The sequence below is a fragment of the Motacilla alba genome, chromosome 2 (assembly GCF_015832195.1).
Source record: "Motacilla alba alba isolate MOTALB_02 chromosome 2, Motacilla_alba_V1.0_pri, whole genome shotgun sequence".
Lineage (NCBI taxonomy): Eukaryota > Metazoa > Chordata > Aves > Passeriformes > Motacillidae > Motacilla > Motacilla alba.
Genome location: NC_052017.1, coordinates 140742760 through 140765295, shown reverse-complemented (window position 1 = coordinate 140765295; position 22536 = coordinate 140742760). Strand labels below are relative to the sequence as shown.

Here is a 22536-nt window from a genome sequence, read left to right as displayed (position 1 = left end):
GATCAGAAGAATTCAATCTGCACTGTAGGGAAAAAAAAAACACCCTCAAAAAACCCAAAGCAATGGATGCTGCAGCAAAGGTTAGAATAGCTTACTTTGCCCACACTAATAACAGAGCTGCCAAATTACTACATATGATTGCTAGTTAAACTTTTTTGTTCCCATTTCAATATAGTGATTTATTCATTAGTCTTAAATAGCAGTAATTACTATTTTTATTGTAGAAGCTGATAAAGCAATCAAATAGCTTTTACATTTTTTCCCTTGAAGGAAACTCTTTAGTTTTTTAGCACAAAGTCTTCCATCCTGAGATAAGCAAGGATTGTTTTTCTGCATGTTCTCCTATCTGACTATAAACTAGCCACTTAGTTTATACCGAGACCTTAGACAGATATTGATGAACAGCCTTCCTGCAAAAATGTCTTTTGATTTCACCAAGTCTCAGACTGACCCTTCCACTTTCAAATAGGAAGCGAAAGAGTGTAGGCCAGATCCAAAGAACTGAAGCAAACTACTAAAGTCCAAAATGCTGAAAAAGTCTGTTCCATGGCCTCTTAACCCTGAAGATATCTATCTCCAGTAAGTCTCTCCCAGGTTCTCCAGAGATCTGAAGATCTGACTTCTGTAATTGTCCAGAGCTGCTCCAGCCAGAAGATCTAAGAATACATTGATTGTCCCACAACCCCTGGCTCTTGAAAGGAGGCACAGCTCCATTCTGGTGGCAGAAGAGACGGTGATGATGGAGATGTAAAGATTTCTTTCCATTTCTTGCTGCAAGTTAACTACTGGAGTACAAAGTCATGCACTCTCTTCCAGTCCTCCCCAGGCCTCTTCCACTTCTAACTGCACATGGTGGCATTTTGCTACAACTGAAGGACTGCAGAATGCCCTCTGCACACCTGCCTGCAGCCAAGGGGTTGCTGAAAAGCCTATGAGCAATTATGTGGTGTCAGATGTAACCTCTATCCCATCCAGCAGCCTCTGATGATGAGTAATGAACATTGCTACAGAGGGCACGAGGCAGGGAAAGCCAACAGCAATGTTTTCCTGGTATCGTCCAGTCTCCAGTAATCCAGTCAGGGGAGGATCCAGAGAGGAGTCAAACATGCCATCTTCCTCATAAGGGCTTTTTTTAGGTGCTTATTTGTGAATTTATTGGCATTGCTTCCTGGGAAACTGCTGTAGTCACAAGGCTATGGTATAAACCATAAGCACTCTCACCCTCACTCCATTAACTGCTTGTCTCCCTCAACAGGTATTTTTAGTGCCTGTTGGAATACCTGTTAAGCAACTTGTCTTTAATCCTAAAATCATTCACTGCAAGTCTGGTAACACAAATCTACATCCACACTTGAGATGATAAGACACGATAAACCTATCCACACTTGTAAAGTCAGATGCTATGTCTGAAATCAGAGCTAATAACTGCTGAAAGGTGACAACTTAAACCACTCCTCAGTTGTGACAAAACATCTGAATGCTCCAAGCCTCTTTAAGTGTTAATGCCAACAAAGGTGTTTGATTTCTTTGACTTTGTGCTAATGGATATTGAAAGCAACATCTCTTAGGTTACCCCTGAGAAACAGTACATACAATTAGCACTTCAGCTCCCCGATAACATCAGTAATCATTTGAGAGCCTGAAATTCTAAATCTACAGATTAGAGCCATGGTCCGTTTCCTCTCCAGATACATAATACAAGCACAGGTGCTCAGAGTCACAGGAAAAGAGATCCAATACCTTTCTGTTACTTTAAAGTTGGCACATTTTTAGTCAACTTACGCAATACTGTGATTGACATACAGATGTAAAGCACTCTGTGCTGACAAACACATTTGTCACTGAACAAAGCTGTTCAAGCAGGTGTGCCTAGCTCTCCTCCTGGGAGCCAAGACACGTAACTCGAGGCTCCAGCATCCAGTCTGAGATCCACAGACCTAAAAGATGGGTGTTGCAGTGCTTTAGTGCTTCTCTAGCTTTATTCCTCCATTTCAGCTCAACATCTAACAGATTTGGGGGAGTGTGAAGATGATCTCCTGTATATTAGTGGCATAAAATTCAAGTTGGAAAGAAACCAGGCTCTACTGTGAGTTTAAGAGGGAAATGAAATAATATGGATATCAAAAATTATGGTAAGCAGCCAATGCTCATGAACATTTGATATATTTATTAATCTTGCTGTATACTACTATTTTGTATGTTATTATATGTTACAAGTATAGATTGGGGAAAAGCAAAATTCCACTGATTTCAGACCTACACTGGCACTTACCAAAGCAAGGTCTACCTCAACCTGCCACACTTCTGAAGGACATACCAAACAGCCACATGGCAAATAGTTTCAGGGCCCATAAAAACACCAAGAGTTTTACTTTCTCTGAACTGGAGTATTCTGAAGTTACCATGCAGTGTGATATGCAGTGATGGATTATTATTTAGTCAGCATTATCTCAGCACTACTTGCCTGTTTCTACTCAAATGTGTTTAGTCCCAGCAGTCAATACAAATGCATTACTTGGAGTAGTAGAGTTCTACTTGAATTAGAATTTCCACTAGAAATTAGAATTTTCCTCGTGCATACTGATGGCACAAAATCCCACCACATAAATGACTGAAATTAACATATAGAAAGAGTGATAAAACCTACTGTCCCTCCAGATAAATATTTAGGTAACAGGAAAAAAAAATTAGTAAATAAAGCAAAGTTCTCTAATTTTAAAGCTCCACTAAGCTTTAGTTTTCTCCTTTGTCCTCAATATACTAACTTCAAAATGAGAGCATCTCATTTAAAAATTTTAACACTGAGATGTTTTCCCTCTCCTCTTTCTTTGATTTTTTTTCTCCTTGGACTGTTCTTACCTGTTTTCTTGTGATCACAGTTAAATTTTAAACTGTAAGCTCATGGCAAAGGATTGGAATACCTGTATCATCTGACCTATAAATCTTTCTGAATAGTGGGCAACAGATATAATGGCAAGTAAAATTGTACTTAGCTGACAGAGGGAGTCCTTGTATTTTCACTGCTCAGATTTGCAAAATAGTATGTATTACTACACCAGGAAAGAAGTGAATGAATAAGTGAAATCACTGCTGGTGATTTATTACTAGAAGGCAAGTTTCCCATAGGGTATAACAAATCCATTTAACATTTCTGAATTTTAGATACAGTCATAGTTTAGTACCTATCCCTATGCTTCTCACTCATCTGAAATGTACAAAACATTTCTGATGAGTTCAAGTATGGTCACAAGACATGAGATTTTATAAGTTTCCATGTTGCATAACTGGATTACCACAGAGTCAAGAAATACAGGAACTGACTGAATCAAACTAAACTCCATTGAGGGAGAGCATCTCCATTAGCCAGGGTACAGTGCTGGAACAAGAACAATGGGTAAAAACTTGGTCACATACTTATTTTGCTTGAAAATTTTTCACCATCTGAGCAAAGTTCTAAGGTTTTTCATCATCCTTCCAAGAGAAACAACTAAGAAAAAATTAATATATTTCAAGATGGCATTTTATTAGATATTGTGATTAAATGCAACATCAAGGGAATAGAAGCAGCATCTAGAAGCTCCCTTCCTGACCTATATATTCATATGAACAGTAAAAATGCCATGCTGGTAGCCATCAATGTGCTCAGTTAAGAGAGAATTATCCCATAGCAGTAACAATAAATTAACCTAAGTATTATCCCTAAGTGTATAATAATAATAAAAAATTATTTCCATGTAACACTCTATTTCCTTTCTAAATTTTATAGACTCAGTGCTGACCTGAAAGCCAGGCTGATAAAAAACCAAGAATTACATCCTGAAAATACTTTTGCAATGGAATAAAATGTAGCTCTTTAAAAAATATATGTATAGATTAGATGACAGACATAGAAAGAGATAAGAAGATCTTATCCTCAAGCATCTGCTGATTAGAAGGGCAGATATTTATAACAGGAAAGACCTACATCAGATGCTCTTTCTGATTTAGATATGTCCTCCCTGAGCTGAGTGCTTTACTATAGGACTGAAAAGTCAGTGTCTCTCAGTATTTCCTTCTGCAGTTGTTGCTATTTTGATATATAGTTAAATACACTGTGGACAGAGAGAGAGGGAGACTGATTCCAGAGTTACAGGCCAATCACTTAGTAGGCCCACAGTCAGTCAAGTTCTGATTTTAAATCACCAAGACTGAAACTCAGGTGTCTTATACTCCAGGTTAGTCATGACGGAGAAGAGTTGTTGGAGGGGGTGAGTTGATTCTTCTTTCATTTTAACTCTGAATTACATGTCAGAGCTCTAAATGCCAAAGCAAGAAACTTTTTACTTCAATCAATTGCATTAGAAAGACAATCATTTAATCAAAGAAACCCTCATCAGGTCTATTGGCAATTGATGTTCTTCATTAATCCACTAACACAGTTATTGTTAATGCAAACTTCTGCATTTTCAGCAACAAAAAACCCACTAATTTTTACCCTGGAAAAGTCATCCAGATTGCAGAAGGAAACTTCTGGTGGTTTCATTCATTCTGGTCTTCACAAACTAGCAAGGATAGTAGCTGTGATGGTAATTTTGCACTCTGGATATTGTTCTTGGGTACCATTACAGCTCCCATTGCTATATTATGAGAGCATCCCATTTATCTAGTTTGTTTCTCTAGCTGATCTTTCCACAAACTGTGAAATGGAGTAGCTTTGACTCATTCCATTATCAGGCCCTCATCTCTTAATCCTTCAAAACTACAAGTGGGCTAGCTCATTCCTGAGCAAATCAACTAGTTCTTTCTGGGAAATACCCAGACAGGACAGTCCCAAAAGGAAAAGCCATGCCAAGCTTCTGTTCTCAGGATAGTCCTTATGCCCTACTCACAAGTCAGCTCTCACTCACACAAATGCCTCTTGACATACTCATTTTACTCCTCAGGGGCTGCAGTTTTCCCCCTCAGCATCATGCCATGAAAACATTACTCTGGCACACTAAAACACACTTAGGTTTTATCTACAGTTCTTTGAACTCAAAAAATCACAAAAACATAATAATGATGCTTTAGTGCCACTAGAGAAGCGGAGCAATTGAATGTTTTGCACTCAGCTGGACATGGCTGCTTTGCTCCACAGGCTACCAGCCCAGAGCAGCACGGATGAGCCAGCCCAGGTCTCTTCTTGCACAGTCCACAAACACACTACACCCAGAACTGAATTCCAGACTTGGGTGTAAGGTGCAGACCCACAAAGTTTTTAGGGACCTAACTCCTGTTAGGAGTCTGTTCTGAATCTAAATGACTTGATCTAAGACAACAAGAAGGTAACAAAACAAAGACCTAAACCAAAGACTCCTAAACTTCAATTGACCTTCTCAAATGCTGGATCCTCTTTCATTTCTTTACTAGTCAAGGGCTGTCTGTAAGGGATTTTGCGTAAATGAAGAGTGCATATCCCACACACATCACTGAACTGTCACAACACCAATCCCACTTTCAGCTGGAATTTTCAACTCTTGTGGTGAAGTTGTTTTCTCTTAATTAGTCACTAAGGGGATTTCAAAGTATTTTTTTTACATTGAAAATATAAGGAAAAATATACTAACATCACTTTTCAGCTGATTCTCTGCCATCAGTGCTAAGTATAGGGACAAAAATAGGCCAACTAAGAAGGAAACTACAACTGAAAAGAAACCCAGATCTGCAAATCAGTTATGTGAGTCCATACAAGTAATTTCAACTATTTCCTCAAATTTCACCACTGCTGCATGGTAAAAAGTAAAATTAACTTGCCTACCTCAATGTGATGTTGTGAGGATTAATTGGACGAAACTCATCAAGCAATATAATATACACAGTATCTTGCTGCAGCTTGTTTTCTTATCCTACTAAAAGCAAATCAAATGCCTTAGTCTTTGCTGGAATCTGTGATAGACTGTTTTAAAAATTTAAAGATAATTTCTTTCATAGTGACATTTTTTCTATCCCAAACTGTATCTAAAAAAATGCTTTTTCACACCATTATTTCTCAGCATATGCATAACTTAAAATACACGTATCAACAGGGCATATGGCATTTACTTGAACATTAAATTTAAAATCTTCTCCTTTCAAAATATTTGCTTATTGATAATGACTATAAATCCATACTAGCAAAATGATACATACTTTTTCCTTTTAAAGACTCAGAGATTTTTTTTCTTCAGTGGAGAATGCAAGAAAGATCCTTACAATTGCAGTGTAGCTACTTTCCCAACAACATTACAGTGACTGTTTTCCTGTGACAAAACCTTGCCTAAACTACTATTGAGTCTCAAAATTATTTGTCCTCTATTAAAAAAAATATTTAAAAAAAATATCTTTCCTACATTTGCCAAATCCAGTCCTTAAACTGTTTGGCATAATCAGCAATATTGTCATTCACTCAAATCTTATCATTTTCTACAAAATCACTACTGAAGCATGCATCTGTTGTGTGTTTGCAGAACCTGCAGTTATCAAGGATTCCAAAGTGCACGTTATCAGCTGCTGCAAAAGGGCTATGAAATCTGTCATCCTTTGTGCACCAAACGTGACACTAAATAACCTTCAGCAAATACACTAGTGGCAGCTAGGGTCACAGGAGTAGAGATTATACCTTCTGATTAGCTCTCCATACAGAGCATCATACATTTAAACTGACACATGGAGAATAAAGACAGCTCTTAGTTTCATTCTGTGAAGACAAAATTTCTCATACTTTCTGCCAGAAGATAGACACCTTTGATATGTGTATATGTATGTGTATAAATAAATGTATATATATATATTCTGGCATGAAATAAAAAGACTCAGTAATACAACTTCAAACAGAAGATGGGATTTTAAACTTACAGAAGACACAAAATGCAAAGTTACAATTCCTGCATGGTTTAGTTCCTATGGGCTCACTCCTGCAAGGCTCTGTACTGTGGTCATGCTCCAATAAGGAAGTGAAACATGCCAGCAATCTCACTCATTTCAAAGGATCTACTCATAAAATGTAATTTATGCAACTTGCTTAAGCATTTCATCTCATCAAAAGGAGATCACTAAGCACTTTGCAGATCTAGGACCCTTATGTCAAAGGACAGCATCAGTCATGTAGTGTTAAGAACACAAAAAAACTTCCTTACCACACATGCAGTCATTTTGAACTTTCTGGTATTAGCAAATTTAGGGACTACTCCTCCAAGTAGTCAGTTATTTGGAAAAAATAACATAGCCACTTGGGGGTACAAGAAATGGTTAAAAAAAGGAAAAATCAACCAACACTCTTTCCTAATGCTTACAGTCTAAGAAGGTTTGAGTAGATAAATGAAACAGTTTTCCATTAAAAATAAGAAGTGGGAATTTAGGAAACTAAGGTAGTTCCGAAAACAGACTTCAGAAAAATCACTTGCTGTTCACATAAAACCTGTCTGACAGTGTTTTGACACATATCAGAGGTGAAGATTTCTCATCACTTCACAAACTCTAGCTAAAGTAGCTGCATAATAAAGGCTCACAGATTGAGAGAAAATGTCTGAAAACTGTCTGAACGATGAGCAGAACAGAAACTGCTCTGAGGCATGATCTCATCCTTACTGCCACAGAGAGGTACTTGCCCAATTTCATTTCTGCACCTTGGCTGCTGCTGAAGTTCAGAGCTAAGAAGGTCTGCTTCCCACAGAACTGCTGAGGGAAGACAAGCTGAGGGTGATACAGCACCATTCTCCTCCCTGAGTATCAGAGCTGCCTATGGCACTGCCTGTCCCCTGTCAGGGGACAGGGAACAACCATGCAGCTTCCTTTCATCATGGTGGCAGCAAATATCAAAAGAGAAAATATATTAGCTTAATTTTCTGTTAATATAAGGTTGTATATAACTGCCTCACACTTTGCACCATACCTAAACACTGTGTTGAGAAAGTTTTTCTCCTTCAAATCTCAGTTAACTTCTAAGTAGCAAGACAATGCGAGAATACAGTATTTCCTTGTTCAGCTGTTCTAGAATACAGATGTCAAACTTTGCATAAAAGATACATAATCATTAATGGTAACTCATCCTAGAAAGCAAATCATCTTAGTACCTACCCTGTCTGCTCCTTTGAGATAGAAAATATTGGAACAAAAAAAACCACAAACAAACAAACAAAAAAATAAAAACCAAAACAAAACAGGAAAGCCCCTCTGAGAAAACCTGGCAGGAGTTTTTATGTTTTATCTAATTGAGCAATAAAACCAAATTCCAGAAAAAAAGCTAAAAACTGAACCTTGATGTATGTGTTCTCAAAAAAAGCCAGGAATTGTGAACTAAGTTGCACCTGGCAAGGTTAATAGTTGAAAACAATATATTAATCAGTAGTTGATGAAGTTATTGATACATGTAACTTACATCCAGCAGTTTTCAAGTGTGTCCCAAAATCTGCAGACACATTATAATGTGCTGTTGAGGCCAGGATTGTAGGACACATGCTTTTAAAATCACAACTCATACAGGAGAAGGTAAAGAATACACAGATAACTTGGCTTAAGCATGAATGCTGAAGATTTAACAGGATGACCTTAATTTCTTCTTATAAAATGACCCCGCCAAAACAACACATATATATAGGATGTTTAAAGGTAAATCACCAACTTATGGAAACTAGTAATATCTTTTACAGATTTTATTAATCTTCAGCTCAGCTGGTACTCAAGTGAAGTGTGTAATAAGACAAATCTGGATTTCAGGCAGCAGTAGCAGAATGATGTCTTCATATCTTTTTAAGAATATTTTCTATTGTGTTTATTTAATTTGGGTTTTTTTTCAACAGGTCGGCCAGTTAGAACTTAATCCCACAGCTTGAACTGAATGTATCACTAGAGCATACACCCCTTCCTCAGGCAATTACAAGGTAGAAAGTAAATCCAAAGTCAGTTATCAAGATTTTTATCTTCTTAGTTACAAACACCTGGAAATTAGAAATTACAACATAATGGTGGGGCAGTGGAAATTTTATGGTTATGTACAGAGTGAAAATTACACTGTTTTGTGGTCTGCAACTTGGTATGTTCATTCTTAGAGTAGTGCTAAGAGCTTTAATAAACTCAGAGATCCATGCTAAAATGCATAAAGATGGGAAACAAATATATTAAGCCTTCAAGATCTAATCCTAGGGAGTCTTGAGATACCAGATCTGAAATTCACCTTGTCAAGCACATCCCATAAATCTCTATAGGGAAGCAATCCAAAGTCCAGTGGGAAAATTTTTTCCACTGGTTTCTTTGGGTTTTGGATAGGGCTTCAAAAAAAAACCCCAGAATTCAAGGAGAGCTACAGGAGAGCACCCAGAATATCATTTTCCAATGGTATAAATCATTAATCTATGACTCCTGAAGTTCCTGAGATACCAGTTTATGTTGAAATCAAAATGTAAGATGGGAGGGAAAAGGTACAGGGGTCAAGGGACAGCAAGCAGAATAATATGATTTCAGAACATAATCATGATTAGGGAAGAGCAGCACAGTGTCAGAGCCCATGAACTTTCCCAGCACCAGTAATCAGAGTAATGTTTTAATGACTGCTATATGTGTGGAGCAATAAAAGTAGACAATTTTGTTGTGTTGCATAAATAACCAAACTGTTTACTCTTCAATTTTTCTGGTAATTTCAGCACAAATAACTTAAAATTTTAACACTTGAAAAATTACATGAATTTGGAAAAAACGGATTTTAGTAATCCGCAGTGTTGGACGGTGCGTGCACAGAAGCTGTAAACCTGAGAACACGTACAAGTAAGCATTTTCCAACAATACAGTTCTACCATTAAAGCAAAGGTCTTCTTAGTGTTGCAACACATCCTATGTTGTGAAACGGGAGCAATTTGTTTAAGTGACAAATGAAAACAGCTTACCTAATCCTTTTAGGAGATCCTATCAGTTAAGAAAATAAATGCAAAAGGTCTTCAAATGAAAAAGCCCACCTTACAAAAAAAATGTGGTTTTCATGATATTTGTGTTCAAACACAGCAGGAGTTGTAGGAGTCTAAATAAAACTATCAAGGTAACTACACTGGTTTGTTTTTTTTTTTCTGCACAGATATCAATTTAAATAAGTTTTTAAGTTTTTAAGAATACTCACATCAGTTTGAGCCATAATTGGTAGTTCTGTATTTCAGGGCAGTTAGTCAGATTTTACGGGTTAGCATTCAAATAATAATTTTTTAAAAATCAGACTTACATTGTTTTTTCATCTCCTTAAGTTGATCCTTAAAATACATATATTTTTCATTCCTTTGTAAATCTGAGTCACTGTTCATGCTCTCCATTTCAAGAAATTTTTCTTGCGCCAAGTTTTCTAAATCTGGCAAATTTTCTGGTTTTTCTCGTTTTACCTGTAGGGAAGAAGAAATAGAATGTATTCATTATGATATATTTTAATACAAAGCAGAAGACATCAAGCAAAATTTCATTAGCATAATCTCCATTTCTTTTGACTGCTCTGAAGCCATAACCTCCAAGTAACTCATTTCAGTGAAAGTAAGTATGAAATGTAGATATTAGATTCTCAGTGTCACTTAACTCATTTTCTGGGTATTTCTCACAGTAGCAAAAGGGAAAACTGAACCTTGCAGTCAAATTTACCTCTGTGAGCAGTGAAGGTAAACATGTTAACAGGAACCAGCATAACACTTGATGAGAATGAAACCAAAGTCTAAAACTCTGTCCAGAAAGCAAGAAGATAACAGAAAATCCAAAGTAACTTTTAAGGGTTTTGCAAAAACCTCCACTCTCATCACTTCGGAATCAAGTGTACAGAAGCCTGCAATCTACATGCAAGATTAGAGTAATAACACCAGCAAGAACAGTACAGCTAATGTGAAAGGAAACCACCAATTTATTTGTGCTGTGTGAACAAGAAGCATTAAGCCACACAAGCAGGCAAAAACACAGTTTCTTGAAAAGCACTTATTTACAGCAAATACATGTGGAATGATCTGAAGAATAAATACCTAGAAAAGGGAAGTCATCACATAGACAATATTAAGATATTCTAAGAATGCAAAAAGCACTTTGGGAACCCCCTAGAATCAATAACTGGAGTTCTCTGTTTCTCAAGGCAACATTAAATTCTAGCGAAGTGTAACTTTGACAGTTCTTCGTAAGAACTAGCTCAGGGACTGTGGTAGGGACTGTGCTGTGCAATGAGGATCAGCAACAGCACCAAGTCAGAAAGAAGGTGGACATCTGTCAAATCCTTAATGCTAAGCCTTTTCTGAATCAGAAAAAAAGCTACTTCTATCCCAAAATCATGTCAAAATATGACAATCTGAAAAAAAAGGCGGTAAGCACCATTTCTGCTGAGCCACTCTTCCCCTACCACACACACTAATTTCTGCCCTTAACCAGACCATGACACTATTCATTGTGACAGACAGGAAAAAAGGAGCCTACTGAGAAAAAAAAAACAGTCCACTTCATCAAATCATTTACAGGTTTAAAAGTTTAAAGAGACCTTGGAAATCCTACAGAATATATTTTGTTTCAGGAGTCAAATAAATAAATGTTCACATAATATGGACTTAGCAGATACATAAAATGAAAAAAAAAAAAAAAACCAAACTTTACTGTTGCTTAAGCAAAGCAAAGTAATCACAGAACCATAGAGCTATAACTTCTTCCAAGAGCAAAGCCAGTTTGGCATATTTACGTTCAGCAGACACAAGTTGTGGCAAGAAGAAAAATAAGAAAAAAACATGCACTGTCAGGTGATAGCATGAAGTTTTCAAAGGCACCTGGAGATAAAAGATCACCTACCACAACATCCAGCTGTAAATGGGAAAGACTCAGTAATACTTTGGTACCAAAAGAGCACAGTGACTATGAAAGACCAACAGCATGTCATCAGAGATGCTTAGACTGCTGCAGGAGACAGGCAGGAATGTAGAGTCCTTATCCCATGAAACCTGACCGAAGGAGCAAAGGAAAACAGAGCATCCTGTGCCCCGTGCAGTGAGGACAACCATTCACACTCAAATGGTTTGCCTGCACCAGCATCACAGCACACTGCTGCAACAGAAGGCCTATCACAGCCCCAACCAGCATTGTTCAGTACTCAGCTGGAGAAAAAACTTGGCTATCAAGTGTATGTAAGAACAAAAAGGCACTTACTAAATCAAAATTCATTTAAAATGCAAGACATTATAAAAGAATGCTTTGATCTGGACTCATGTAGTGCAAACATATTCCTTTCTGCAACATCATGCTGATTTTACCAACATTCGCTCTTTAACATAAAAGTAACGTGTAGAACACACAAGAATAGTCCAAATAACAACCCACCACTAAGATCTGCCCTGATGACAAATGAGAGCACTATGGACACATCCCATATAGAAGATCCAGCTGTGTATACTAAAAATAACCCTGAAGTGCTTCTAAGTTGCTGAGATTGACACCAAGAGTAAAATAAATTATGTGGACATTCATCACAGGCATCCATCAGCAGCAAAGACAATGTCAATAATCTTTTCCTCTCCACAGGGACCACATTACACATTGATAGAGTTACATCAGGATCTCTTTATCTTTTCCTTGACTCATGGAAGATTTGAGTGCAGATACGTCTCAACATAACATCTTCAATCATACCCTCAGACTCAGAGGTGAAAAGAAGGGCACAGTCAACGTTAGTTCAAAGAGTGGTTCTCAACTCCACCTTCCAGAATTAAAAGACTTTACACATATGAGCAGAAAAAAAGGCAGGAACTGTAACTTACAGCATTATGCTACCAAAAAGAACATATGTTTGAGAAGCTGCATTACATCACTCTGTGCTGGTGCTACCTCACCTCAAGCACTGTGTGCAGTTTTGGGCACCACAATGTAAGAAGGATATAAATCTGTCAGTGAGCACCCAAAGGGAGGGCCACAAAGATGGCAAACAGCTTAGAGGAGGAGCTGTATGAGAAATGGCTGAGGTCAGCCCAGAGAAGAGCAGACTAAGGGGAGAACCTCATTGCAGTCTGCAGACCCCTCAGGAGGGGAAGTGGAGGGGCAAGTACCAACCTCTGCTCTTTGGTGGCCAGCAACAGAACCCAAAGGAACAGCATAGAGCTATGTCAGGGGGATTGAGGTTGGGTATTGGGAAAAGGTTCTTCACCCAGAGGCTGGCCAGGCACCAGAACAGGCTCCCAGGGAAGTGGTCACAGCACCAAGCCTGAGAGAGTTCAAGAAGCATTTGAACAATGCCCTCAGACACATGGTGGGATTCTTGAGGGTGTCCTGGGCAGGGCCAGGAGCTGGACTAGATGACCTTTGTGTCTCTAGCTCAGGATACTCTTATGATTGTATTATATGCACACGAGTAACTTTGTCTGTGCCACTGTGGAGCTACAAAACTTTGCATGAAGACATCTCACTAACCTCAAGAGAATGCTTATATAAAACTCTCCCTCAGCACCTAACTAATCAGACAGCTTGCTGCCATAGGTCTATTTAAGTAAGAGTAGCCTGCTATTTGCTAAGGGCAACATGAACAATTCCACCAGCTATCAAGAGAAAAAGAAGTCATTCATACCAGCTAAATTTCCAATAGCAACACTTTACTAGATTGTGAGGACAGCGCAGCAATGCAGCACATATGACAAAGGCTCAGCCAACTACCTCATACAGAAACCTAGAGTCAGATGTGAGAGATGCTCAAAGAATGCACTTTCTTGTAGTTTAACTTCTTTCATGTTTACAATTTAAATTCAGTTTCTGTTCACTTCCACATGATTGCTTTCATTAAAATGATTAGTAGAGACACCATTCCTGACCACACTCAGTACTGTACCACACACATGCTATTACTGAAATGCCAGGTAGAGCTTCTGGAAGGTCAATACATCACAGGTGAATAACAAGGCATGTCCACCCACTATAATAACAAGCAAATACATTTTGCTCTGCACAAGCAACTTCTCTTTGGTGCTGCATATCCTATGCCTAAGAGAGGGTTAGAAGAAGGTTGAGAATGGTCTATCCAATAACATAAATGAAAACAAATGAAAGAAAATGTCCCATCAGTCCTAGATCCTCACAGTGGGACAGAATTACAACATCTTATAGACTACATCAGCACAACACCTTTACAGGTTCATTACAGTTTTCTTTAGCTCTTGCCACCCACCCACTCCTACTCTACAGATTCTTGATGGATGTGGGAATGATGAGATCAGCATAACAAAATGTCTGAGGGCACAACAAACATAGGGTATGTCTAAAGGGACAAGGCAAAATTATCAGTGTTCAGGGCACCAGGTTGGGGTCATGCTCCTTCTTGGTCTCAGCAGCATGTCAGATAAATGCTTACCAGCAGACCTGAAGTCATTGACATGTTCAATTCCTCAGAATAAGTTACTTCACATGAGAACCATGAAAGACATGTTAAGCAAACAACTCTTCGTTTAGCAGCACTGTCAGCCAAAACCAGCATGCTAAGTAACACCTTGCAGTCATTAGTCAATCCATTGAGAGCTACATTGATTTTGAAATGGGGTGGAGGCATACACACCCTACAAAGCATCCTGGAAATTACATGTAACGATGAACTGGGAGTGTTCAGGACATATGGTGAAAAGAAGTATCAGTCACAACATCTTGTTTACAGCACCAGAAAAAGCAAAAGCATCTGCTGTGTCGTACCAGCAAAGAACCACACGGGTTTTTACATGGGGGCTCAGCAATAACGAAAACAGATATGTTATATATAATACACATGATCTACCAGCAGTCCTGATAAGAAAACACACTTGCAAACGCTAAGCACATAATTGTTTAGGAAAACGTAGCTGTAGTTTCACTATTAAAAGATCCATTTACTCATGGCCTCATACCACACCACCTGGTCAGAGCGATCTGTGCAGAAGGGTTTCTGAGTTTTACAGGCAGTGCTTATGGAATGAGCCACTTCATGACAGGTCTTCTGCCAATATCTGTCTGTAAGGATAGACCTTCCTCTCATGGATTCTTCCACTGGAAGTGTGTCTATTCTATGTCTAAACTGTTAAAACTATGCCTCCAAAAATCAAGCTTTTTGAAAGGCCAGCTTGCAGAGCCTAAGGGAAGAGTAAATGCAGGGTAGTCCAAGGGACAGTCTGGGGAATTTTTATTTCATCAATTACCATAACCACCAAGTCAAAAATAAATTATTCTGTTCCATACCAACCTCAGAACGAATAAGGTCAAAGGTACCATAGACTAAAATTGGACCAGTTTGCGGTATTAGTCTCCATACAGCAAGGGATCAGTGTATAAAAAGGCACTAATTAGCATAACCCTGCATGCTGCACTGCAGCATTTAATAATTGTCCAGCCCAGTCCCAAAACACTTCACAAACATTAAAGAATTTAGCCTCAAACACCCACTGTGACATGTACCATGTATTTTACAAATGGAGAGGCTGTGGCATTAGGAGATTAATAACTTGGCCTAAGGTTGCACAAGGAGACTGCAGCAGAACCCAGAATAAACAAACAAATCCCAGTTCTGTGCTTTGAGCACAAAGCCATCCTTTTACCTTCTCCTTTAGCTGAGGGAAAGTTCAAATTAACATGTGCATTTGGTTCACTCTCTATAAAGAGGCCTGAAACAGCTTGTGGCTCCTTGGCAAACCTTGTGATAAAAGAACAGCATTCTGCCTGTCACAGAAATGCTCCACTGGTCTTTGCACTGCAGTGGTTCAGCATGTGACACACCATGGTTATTTTTTAGCCTTTTTGTTCTTCTCTCTCTAGCACAGAAGTCCTTGAGCTGCATATTTTTATCCTGTCACTGCTCCAAGGTATTCTTTCTCAGGGCTATCTTTTATGTCCCTGGTATTTGGAAGCTTGCCAGTACCATCCATTTTATTTCTCAGAAATTTCTTGCCATACCTGAAATATGTTGCAGTTTCCTCAAATCTGTGACACAATCTACAAAAGAACTGCCTTTTCACAGAATTCAGAATTCTCACCAGAGTCTTTCAAACCATGCATTATTTGTTCCCTGTAATTTAATTCCTGCAAAAGATGGACTTCAGAAGTTTAATTTATGGATATTATTGACATTTGAGTTTTGTGAGGTATAGAAACATTCCTGCTTGCTAATGAACTTTTAAAAGACTTTTAAAAGTCAGCTGACAGGGCAGAATTTCTTCATTTTCCAGATTCTTTGTTGTTTCATTTATGAAAGGGAGGGTGATTAGTCACTCAGTGCTATAAAGCTCAGAGGTATGTAGTTATTTAGATATTTATTTTCTTTTGGGACAGCACAAAAAAGGATATGGTGATGTTTTCACCTAACTCAAAACTCAGAATAATTTACACTGTATTTACACTACAGTCATGTGCCTCTGCATTTGGCTATCAAATACTGACAGCAGCTGCATCTTTTGAAGAAAAACTTCTTATAGTTCCTGCTGGGACCTAATTTCTTACCTTTGTGAATTTGTTTTTGTGAAGGAACTCAATTGATTTTTCAGACAGCCAACTTCAAGTCCTTCAGGAACAGGTGTGCCAGCCTACCACATCCTACAAAGAGCCAGTTCAGAACCCGGGAGCCTCACACTTTCTGAACTGACATGACTTCAAAATGTCTGAACCAGGCATGGACCTATCTAAATCTGCTTATTTCAGAAAACAAATGCCAAGAATTGGCTGAAAACAACAGTAAGAATGTCAAAACAGTCTCTCTGAGCATCTCATAGAGAAAGTAACTATTCTTCCTCTATTTATTTCTGCCATGCGACAAAAGCAAACAGAAATGCATGTCACCTTTCTTTCTTGTTTAACAATTCCTACATCCTATTATTTCATCCTTACCTCACTAAATAATTTATTATTACAAATATGCAGCCTTTCAACACACATATTTATTTTACCTCAGGGTAAGTCAAAGTTTGCTGTGATTATTTATTATAACCAATTTTTTTTTTCACTGAGAGGGAAAATAACATGGGAGCTAAGTAAATTTGTGGGTTGAGTCACCCATACACTTTGTGAATCATGTGAGAACCAACTCTAAGTGAGTCACCACTGTAACTGAATCAGGCTGCAAAATTTCAGCTCAACCTAAACAGCCATTTATTATTCTTCAATGGCTAGGTACAAACCCTTAGCAAAGATCAGATCATTTGTTGATGCACAAATAAAACACTGCACTTGGAAACATCTGCAAGGACAGTCAAAAAGTATATCATCATTCAGCAGCAGGAGCTGCAGTAGGAGCACAGCTCAGCTGCAGCCAGGATTGCCTAAGGGCCCACATCTGATTCAGGAGATTCAACACCTCTGTACATCATGGCTGCAGGGCTGGGACTCCCGTTGAGCAACACCTTTGCAGACTATTGTGAAATACCAAGAGAGGCAGATTTGTAAGGGCTGACCCACACTTATGACACATACTGCCTTAATAAACCGGGCCAGCACAACAGAAAATCACTGTCAGCACGATTCAAATATCCCAAATACTGCTAAAGCAACAGTATGAAGGTGAGGCAGGGTTGCCGTAGTTCCAAAACAGCACATCAATGAAGTGGTTGTAGCTAGCGTGTCCCCATAATAAAATTGCCTGTACCTTCCACAGTTTCCTTCCCTTTCTTTAAACACAGCTGCAACGTTCAGCCCTTAGAAAGAAAGTAAGCAGTGAGAGGCACACACTGCTTCCAGGTGTGCTGGGGTGTATCCAAGCAAACTCTCTCAACTCCTGGCACTCGACAGTCATTTCAGTAAGGCTATTAATGGACTTTGGCCACCCTGGTTGCTTTCTGTCTCCTGTTTAGAAAGGAACTATATATATATGGTGGGATTTATGTAAATGAGCACCAGGTGAAGAAACAAAAGTGCCGGTGTGTGTGCAAAGTATACAGTCTGAACAGCATCTCTTGGGGTTCCCATATGTTAGAAGCTTCACCTCAAGCAAAAATGCTCTACTCCACATACATTTTAACAGAAAAAATCCACCCGTTTGTATTTACCTCAGTTACTGACTATGGTAGAGAGAAGATGGTGAACACCCTTTTGTTTCTCCCCAAGACGCTTTGTGCAATGCTTTTCAAAGTGCAAAGGGGTAAAAATAAGCAATGAAAGGGGATTTATTGATATACCAGTATTAAAACTACCTGTTACCAATAACGTAAAAATGGCTCACAAAAACAGCAGTAAATGTGAGTATTAAAGGTGTGGTTTTCCCAAGGTAGCAAACTGAAGAAAGCTCATGGATATTTAGCACCTTAATCTCTTCAGCAGTTCTGAAAGCCTGTCAATTGCTGTAAGGGTTGCACTAAATATTCTTAATGACTTTAACAAAACAGAAGTCTGTCTTCATCTTGTTTTCTGGTTGTTTTATTCTACATATGAAGCATAAATATGACAAAGCAAAAACTTTGCTTTGGAAATAAGCTACACAGTTGGCATCAGTATCTGCATCTTAGTTCAAAGCCAACTTGCTTCACACTCTCCACAATAAAGGAAACCTGAAAAACTGTGAGCAGTGTAAAAAACTGCAACTGAGCACAATAGTAGCAATAGCAATACCTAACTCTAAAGTGGACTGGATGAAATCTGGTAGCTGACTCTAGAATAGGAAGCACACAAGACTCTAGAATAGGAAGCACACAAGGAAGCAAAACAAGAGTTTTTAAAAATTCAGGGAAATTTGTTTTGAAACTCTCTTGCAATTTATACACAGTATTAGGGTTCAAGATATGGTGAAGGAGCAAGGCTATCTTCTTCTCCGTACCTAAAAGTTCTGCCATAAATAGAATTTATATGAAAATTAATTTTGGTGCACTAGAGATACATAGCATCTTGCACTAAGTAATTCTTCCTGAGCACAGATGAAGGCATGTAACAGGAAAACCAACTTACAATTTTATTCTTATAAAAATGTTGCTTTGTTTTAACAGTGTTTTAGAAACTGTGAGGCAGATGGTGCATCTGTTTTGGCAAGGTTGATTCAGCAAATGCATCAGGCTGCTGAACCAGTTTACCAAGCTGCTGATTAATTCTCATATTTAGCAAATACATTAACATGGATATTAGAGCTATTTTTCTTTCTTTAATATCCCACTCAAACTGATGGGAATTTAGACATTGATTTCAGTGGGAGCAGAAGAAGGCCCTAAGGTGATTTCGGATTAACAACCTGTTTACTCTTGTATGGCTCTGCTTGTTTGACTAAGATCACTAAAACCTATGTCTTCTACAGTATGGAAATAAAGGGCTAAATCCTAAAACAAGTACAGTTCAGTGTTATCTTCAAAAGCTCCTACAAAACATTGATTTATGCCAGATGTGTAGCTTATTCCTATATAAATACAAAGTGTGACTTATCCTTCAAAGACCTTCATACAGCAACCTTTGTTAAAATTTGTTATTTTTCCAGAGGGATGTTTTCCATATTCTTTGGGTATACCTCAGTGGAAGTCAGGCAAGCTTTTGCAATTTTTACCCCTCTTGGGGTTCTTTTTCATTCATATGATGAAATTCTTGTCCTCAAAAAGTTCTTCAGCCCTGACAGCATTTCTTCTTCATACTCTCCAAAACAGTAATGTGAGTTATGTCATCATTTTTCATCAGGAGTAAATGTAACATTTATGCTTTCAAGAAACAGCAATAAGATATGTTAAGTACAGACTCATGCTTTATTCGAATTGACATTAGTTGAAAAACACAAATCCTGGTTGAAACTTGAAGCCTAGACCCAGCAAATTAATATATCTTTATTAATATACAGATCAGGATGGCAATAATTCCATTGGAGTGAGCTCCACCTTTAACACAGAGCAGTGAATTCAGTGATAGCACAGGGCTGTGCTAAGCAAAACAAGCAAAAACCCAACAAGTGCAACTGCACTAAGCCTCCCAATTTCCTTCTAAACCGGGAATACCAACCTTATACTCAGTGGGTACAAAAACCTCGCTTGTCCCAGTCTGTGCATGGTGGCGGAATTGCCTTTTATTTTTCACTTTACTGCAAATGCTGGGGAGACAAGTCAGTCCTTTTAGCCTTTCTACATACCACATTCTTCCATCCATATTAGTGATGTTTACTTATCCAGCTTCCTATTGAGGCAGCTCTCAATGGAGTTATTAGCCACTAAATCCAGGTCTTACCTCCAGTCTTATCCTTCTTGATTTACCAGTTCTGGGTGACAGCTTGCACCTCTTCCCTTGTCTTGCCAAACACTACGTGCCCTCCTAGTACATGCTCAAGTGATTATTTTCCCTTGCACTGCACACTCTCAAATGGTAACATACCCTTTTTGCTACATAGGTAGGTGTAACAGGATATCCCCATTCCCTAATTTTTACAGATTCCCTACAGGCAGACAGAGAAGGATGTTTTCAACTGCAGTTCTTTTCCTCCTCTTTGCTTATAGGTCCATCTTTGTAATTTAGCTTCAGAAAAAGAACTGGATCAGAAAATGAGCAATTCAACTTAGCCTTTGCTCCTGGTATGCTAGATAATGTTGCTGTTCCTCTGTAGTTACCAGTTTTTGCAAAGAGAAGGTGTGCTGTGTGACAGCCTGGATTACTCTTGTTTACATAACCACCCTACGCATCCTTCCCATTGACCTTCCAAAATCCTTAAGAGTCTATCCACACCTTTCCTGTTATCTATCACAGCATCAAGAGGTTGATTCGTGCCATCGGATAATTGATGATGCCAGTCTCTGTCACTCTGTTTGATTTTCAAAACAAATGCATTTACGCTCTCTCTTTCTCCTGGTCCTCCTACTGTAGGAAAGCTCCTAACATACATTTGGGAGTATACCTTTAAATCCTCTTCAAAATCCTTGGTTTAGATAATTTTCCTTTATTATGACGCCAACAAATGCTTTCACAACTGATTGTTTCTGTGCCAGCTGTGTGTCCTGCATGACTCAGCCCAACTTCCTGATTCCAGCACATCCCTTTTGTACTGAGCCTCCCAAAACTGGGTCCTCAGAACTTTGACAAAACCTGAACACTTTTTTTGTTATAGGTCATTACATTAGCCTCTGCATCTTAGTTCAAAGCCAACTTGCTTCACACTCTCCACAGTAAAGGAAACCTGAAAAACTGTGAGCAGCATAAAAACTGCAACTGAGCACAATAGTAGCAATAGCAATACCTAACTCTAAAGTGGACTGGATGAAATCTGGTAGCTGACTCTAGAATAGGAAGCACACAAGAAGAGTTTTTAAAAATTCAGGGAAATTTGTTTTGCAACTCTCCTGCAATTCATATGCAATGACTTTTTAAAAAGCTAAATGCAAATTATCAATCCATGTTTAAAGTTATGACTAATCATATTCCAGCTCTCTAGCATGTATAGGCTCCCCCATTACACACAAGCCCTTGATTTTGTTGTTGGAAGTAATTAAAATCCAACTTTAATTTCCAAATAGTTCATATTTAAAGTAAGAATTTCTGTAAATGAGACTGTGTGACTGCAGTAGCAATTTATTCATGTCTTCAAAATGTGACAGCAGGGTGAGAAGAAACAGGAAAAAAAGAGAGTCCTCATCTGCAGTTCTAAGATTGAAGGAAACAGTTTTGCCTGAGAGTCTGCAGGGCAATAGGAAAAACAGGAGCACGAACCAGAACAATTCCTAAGTGGAGTACTCTCCAGATACACTGTTAAAGTACTGTTTGTAAAAGCAAAAGAAATTAAAAAGCTTAGCCTCAAATTTAAATACACTTTTCTTAATACTGCTTTGGCTGACAAGAAAAGGTGTTAAGAGTAGAAATCTTGTTTGTCTCTCCAAGAGCTTTCTGACACAGGAAGCCACACCACAAGTTTGGACATAATACTGAAAAAAAAAAAAAACAGTACCTTTTTGACTATCAAAAACATTCTCCTTATGCTGTCTGATAATCACAGAAATTTTATGCTGTCCATGATTAGAAACTGTCATTTACCATAAGATTTAAAAGCATAAAAAAGTAATTTCCTTCTAAACTTATCACTCTGTGCCTGCAAGTATTTTCTTTCTGATATTTTTTAATTCAATAAATAGATTTTTTTTTTCTTATTCCTCAGTTCCTGCAAGGCTATCATATTTGTCCCCCAAGTTCTTTCAGGCTGCTAGTACAACTCTCATGCCAGCCAACTCTCTTGGTAACACCTCTCCTGCCATTTGAACTTTTCCCTACATCTACCTGAATTTATATTTAGGCTTTGAACTTGTTCTTCCTCTTTCTCATACAACTTTGCTTTCCCTTTTTAGATTCTTTTGACGCTCATCTGATCACCATTCATCACAGTTTTTAGTACTGCATTTTCCTTCTTATAACCCTATCAAACTTGCTTTTCCTACATTTCTCTGACTCACTGTCTATCACATGCTAAACTGATTCCTGTCTTATTACTAGCCCTAATTATGGGATGCCTCCATTCTTCCTCTTATATATTACATTCTCACTGAACACCTGCTGAGTCACTGGCAAAGGATTTAGGGAGCAGACACAGATGCAGGTTGCCTCCCCTGCACACAGGGGTCAGCAGTCTCACAAGAACAGCAGTTTACACTAACCTCCTCGCGGGGTCTTGAAGAACTTTCCCTC

The 22536-nt window shown here is 38.4% G+C and overlaps 1 protein-coding gene across 1 annotated transcript in view; it reads right to left on the bottom strand.

Moving 5' to 3' along the window:
* The window catches only part of NSMCE2 (NSE2 (MMS21) homolog, SMC5-SMC6 complex SUMO ligase), a 127092-nt gene that overhangs the window by 56561 nt on the left and 47995 nt on the right, over positions 1-22536 (bottom strand). The window contains exon 4 of the mRNA XM_038162782.1: positions 10202-10355. Coding sequence (XP_038018710.1) covers positions 10202-10355 — 154 coding nt within the window. The remainder of the gene's footprint in view (positions 1-10201; positions 10356-22536) is intronic.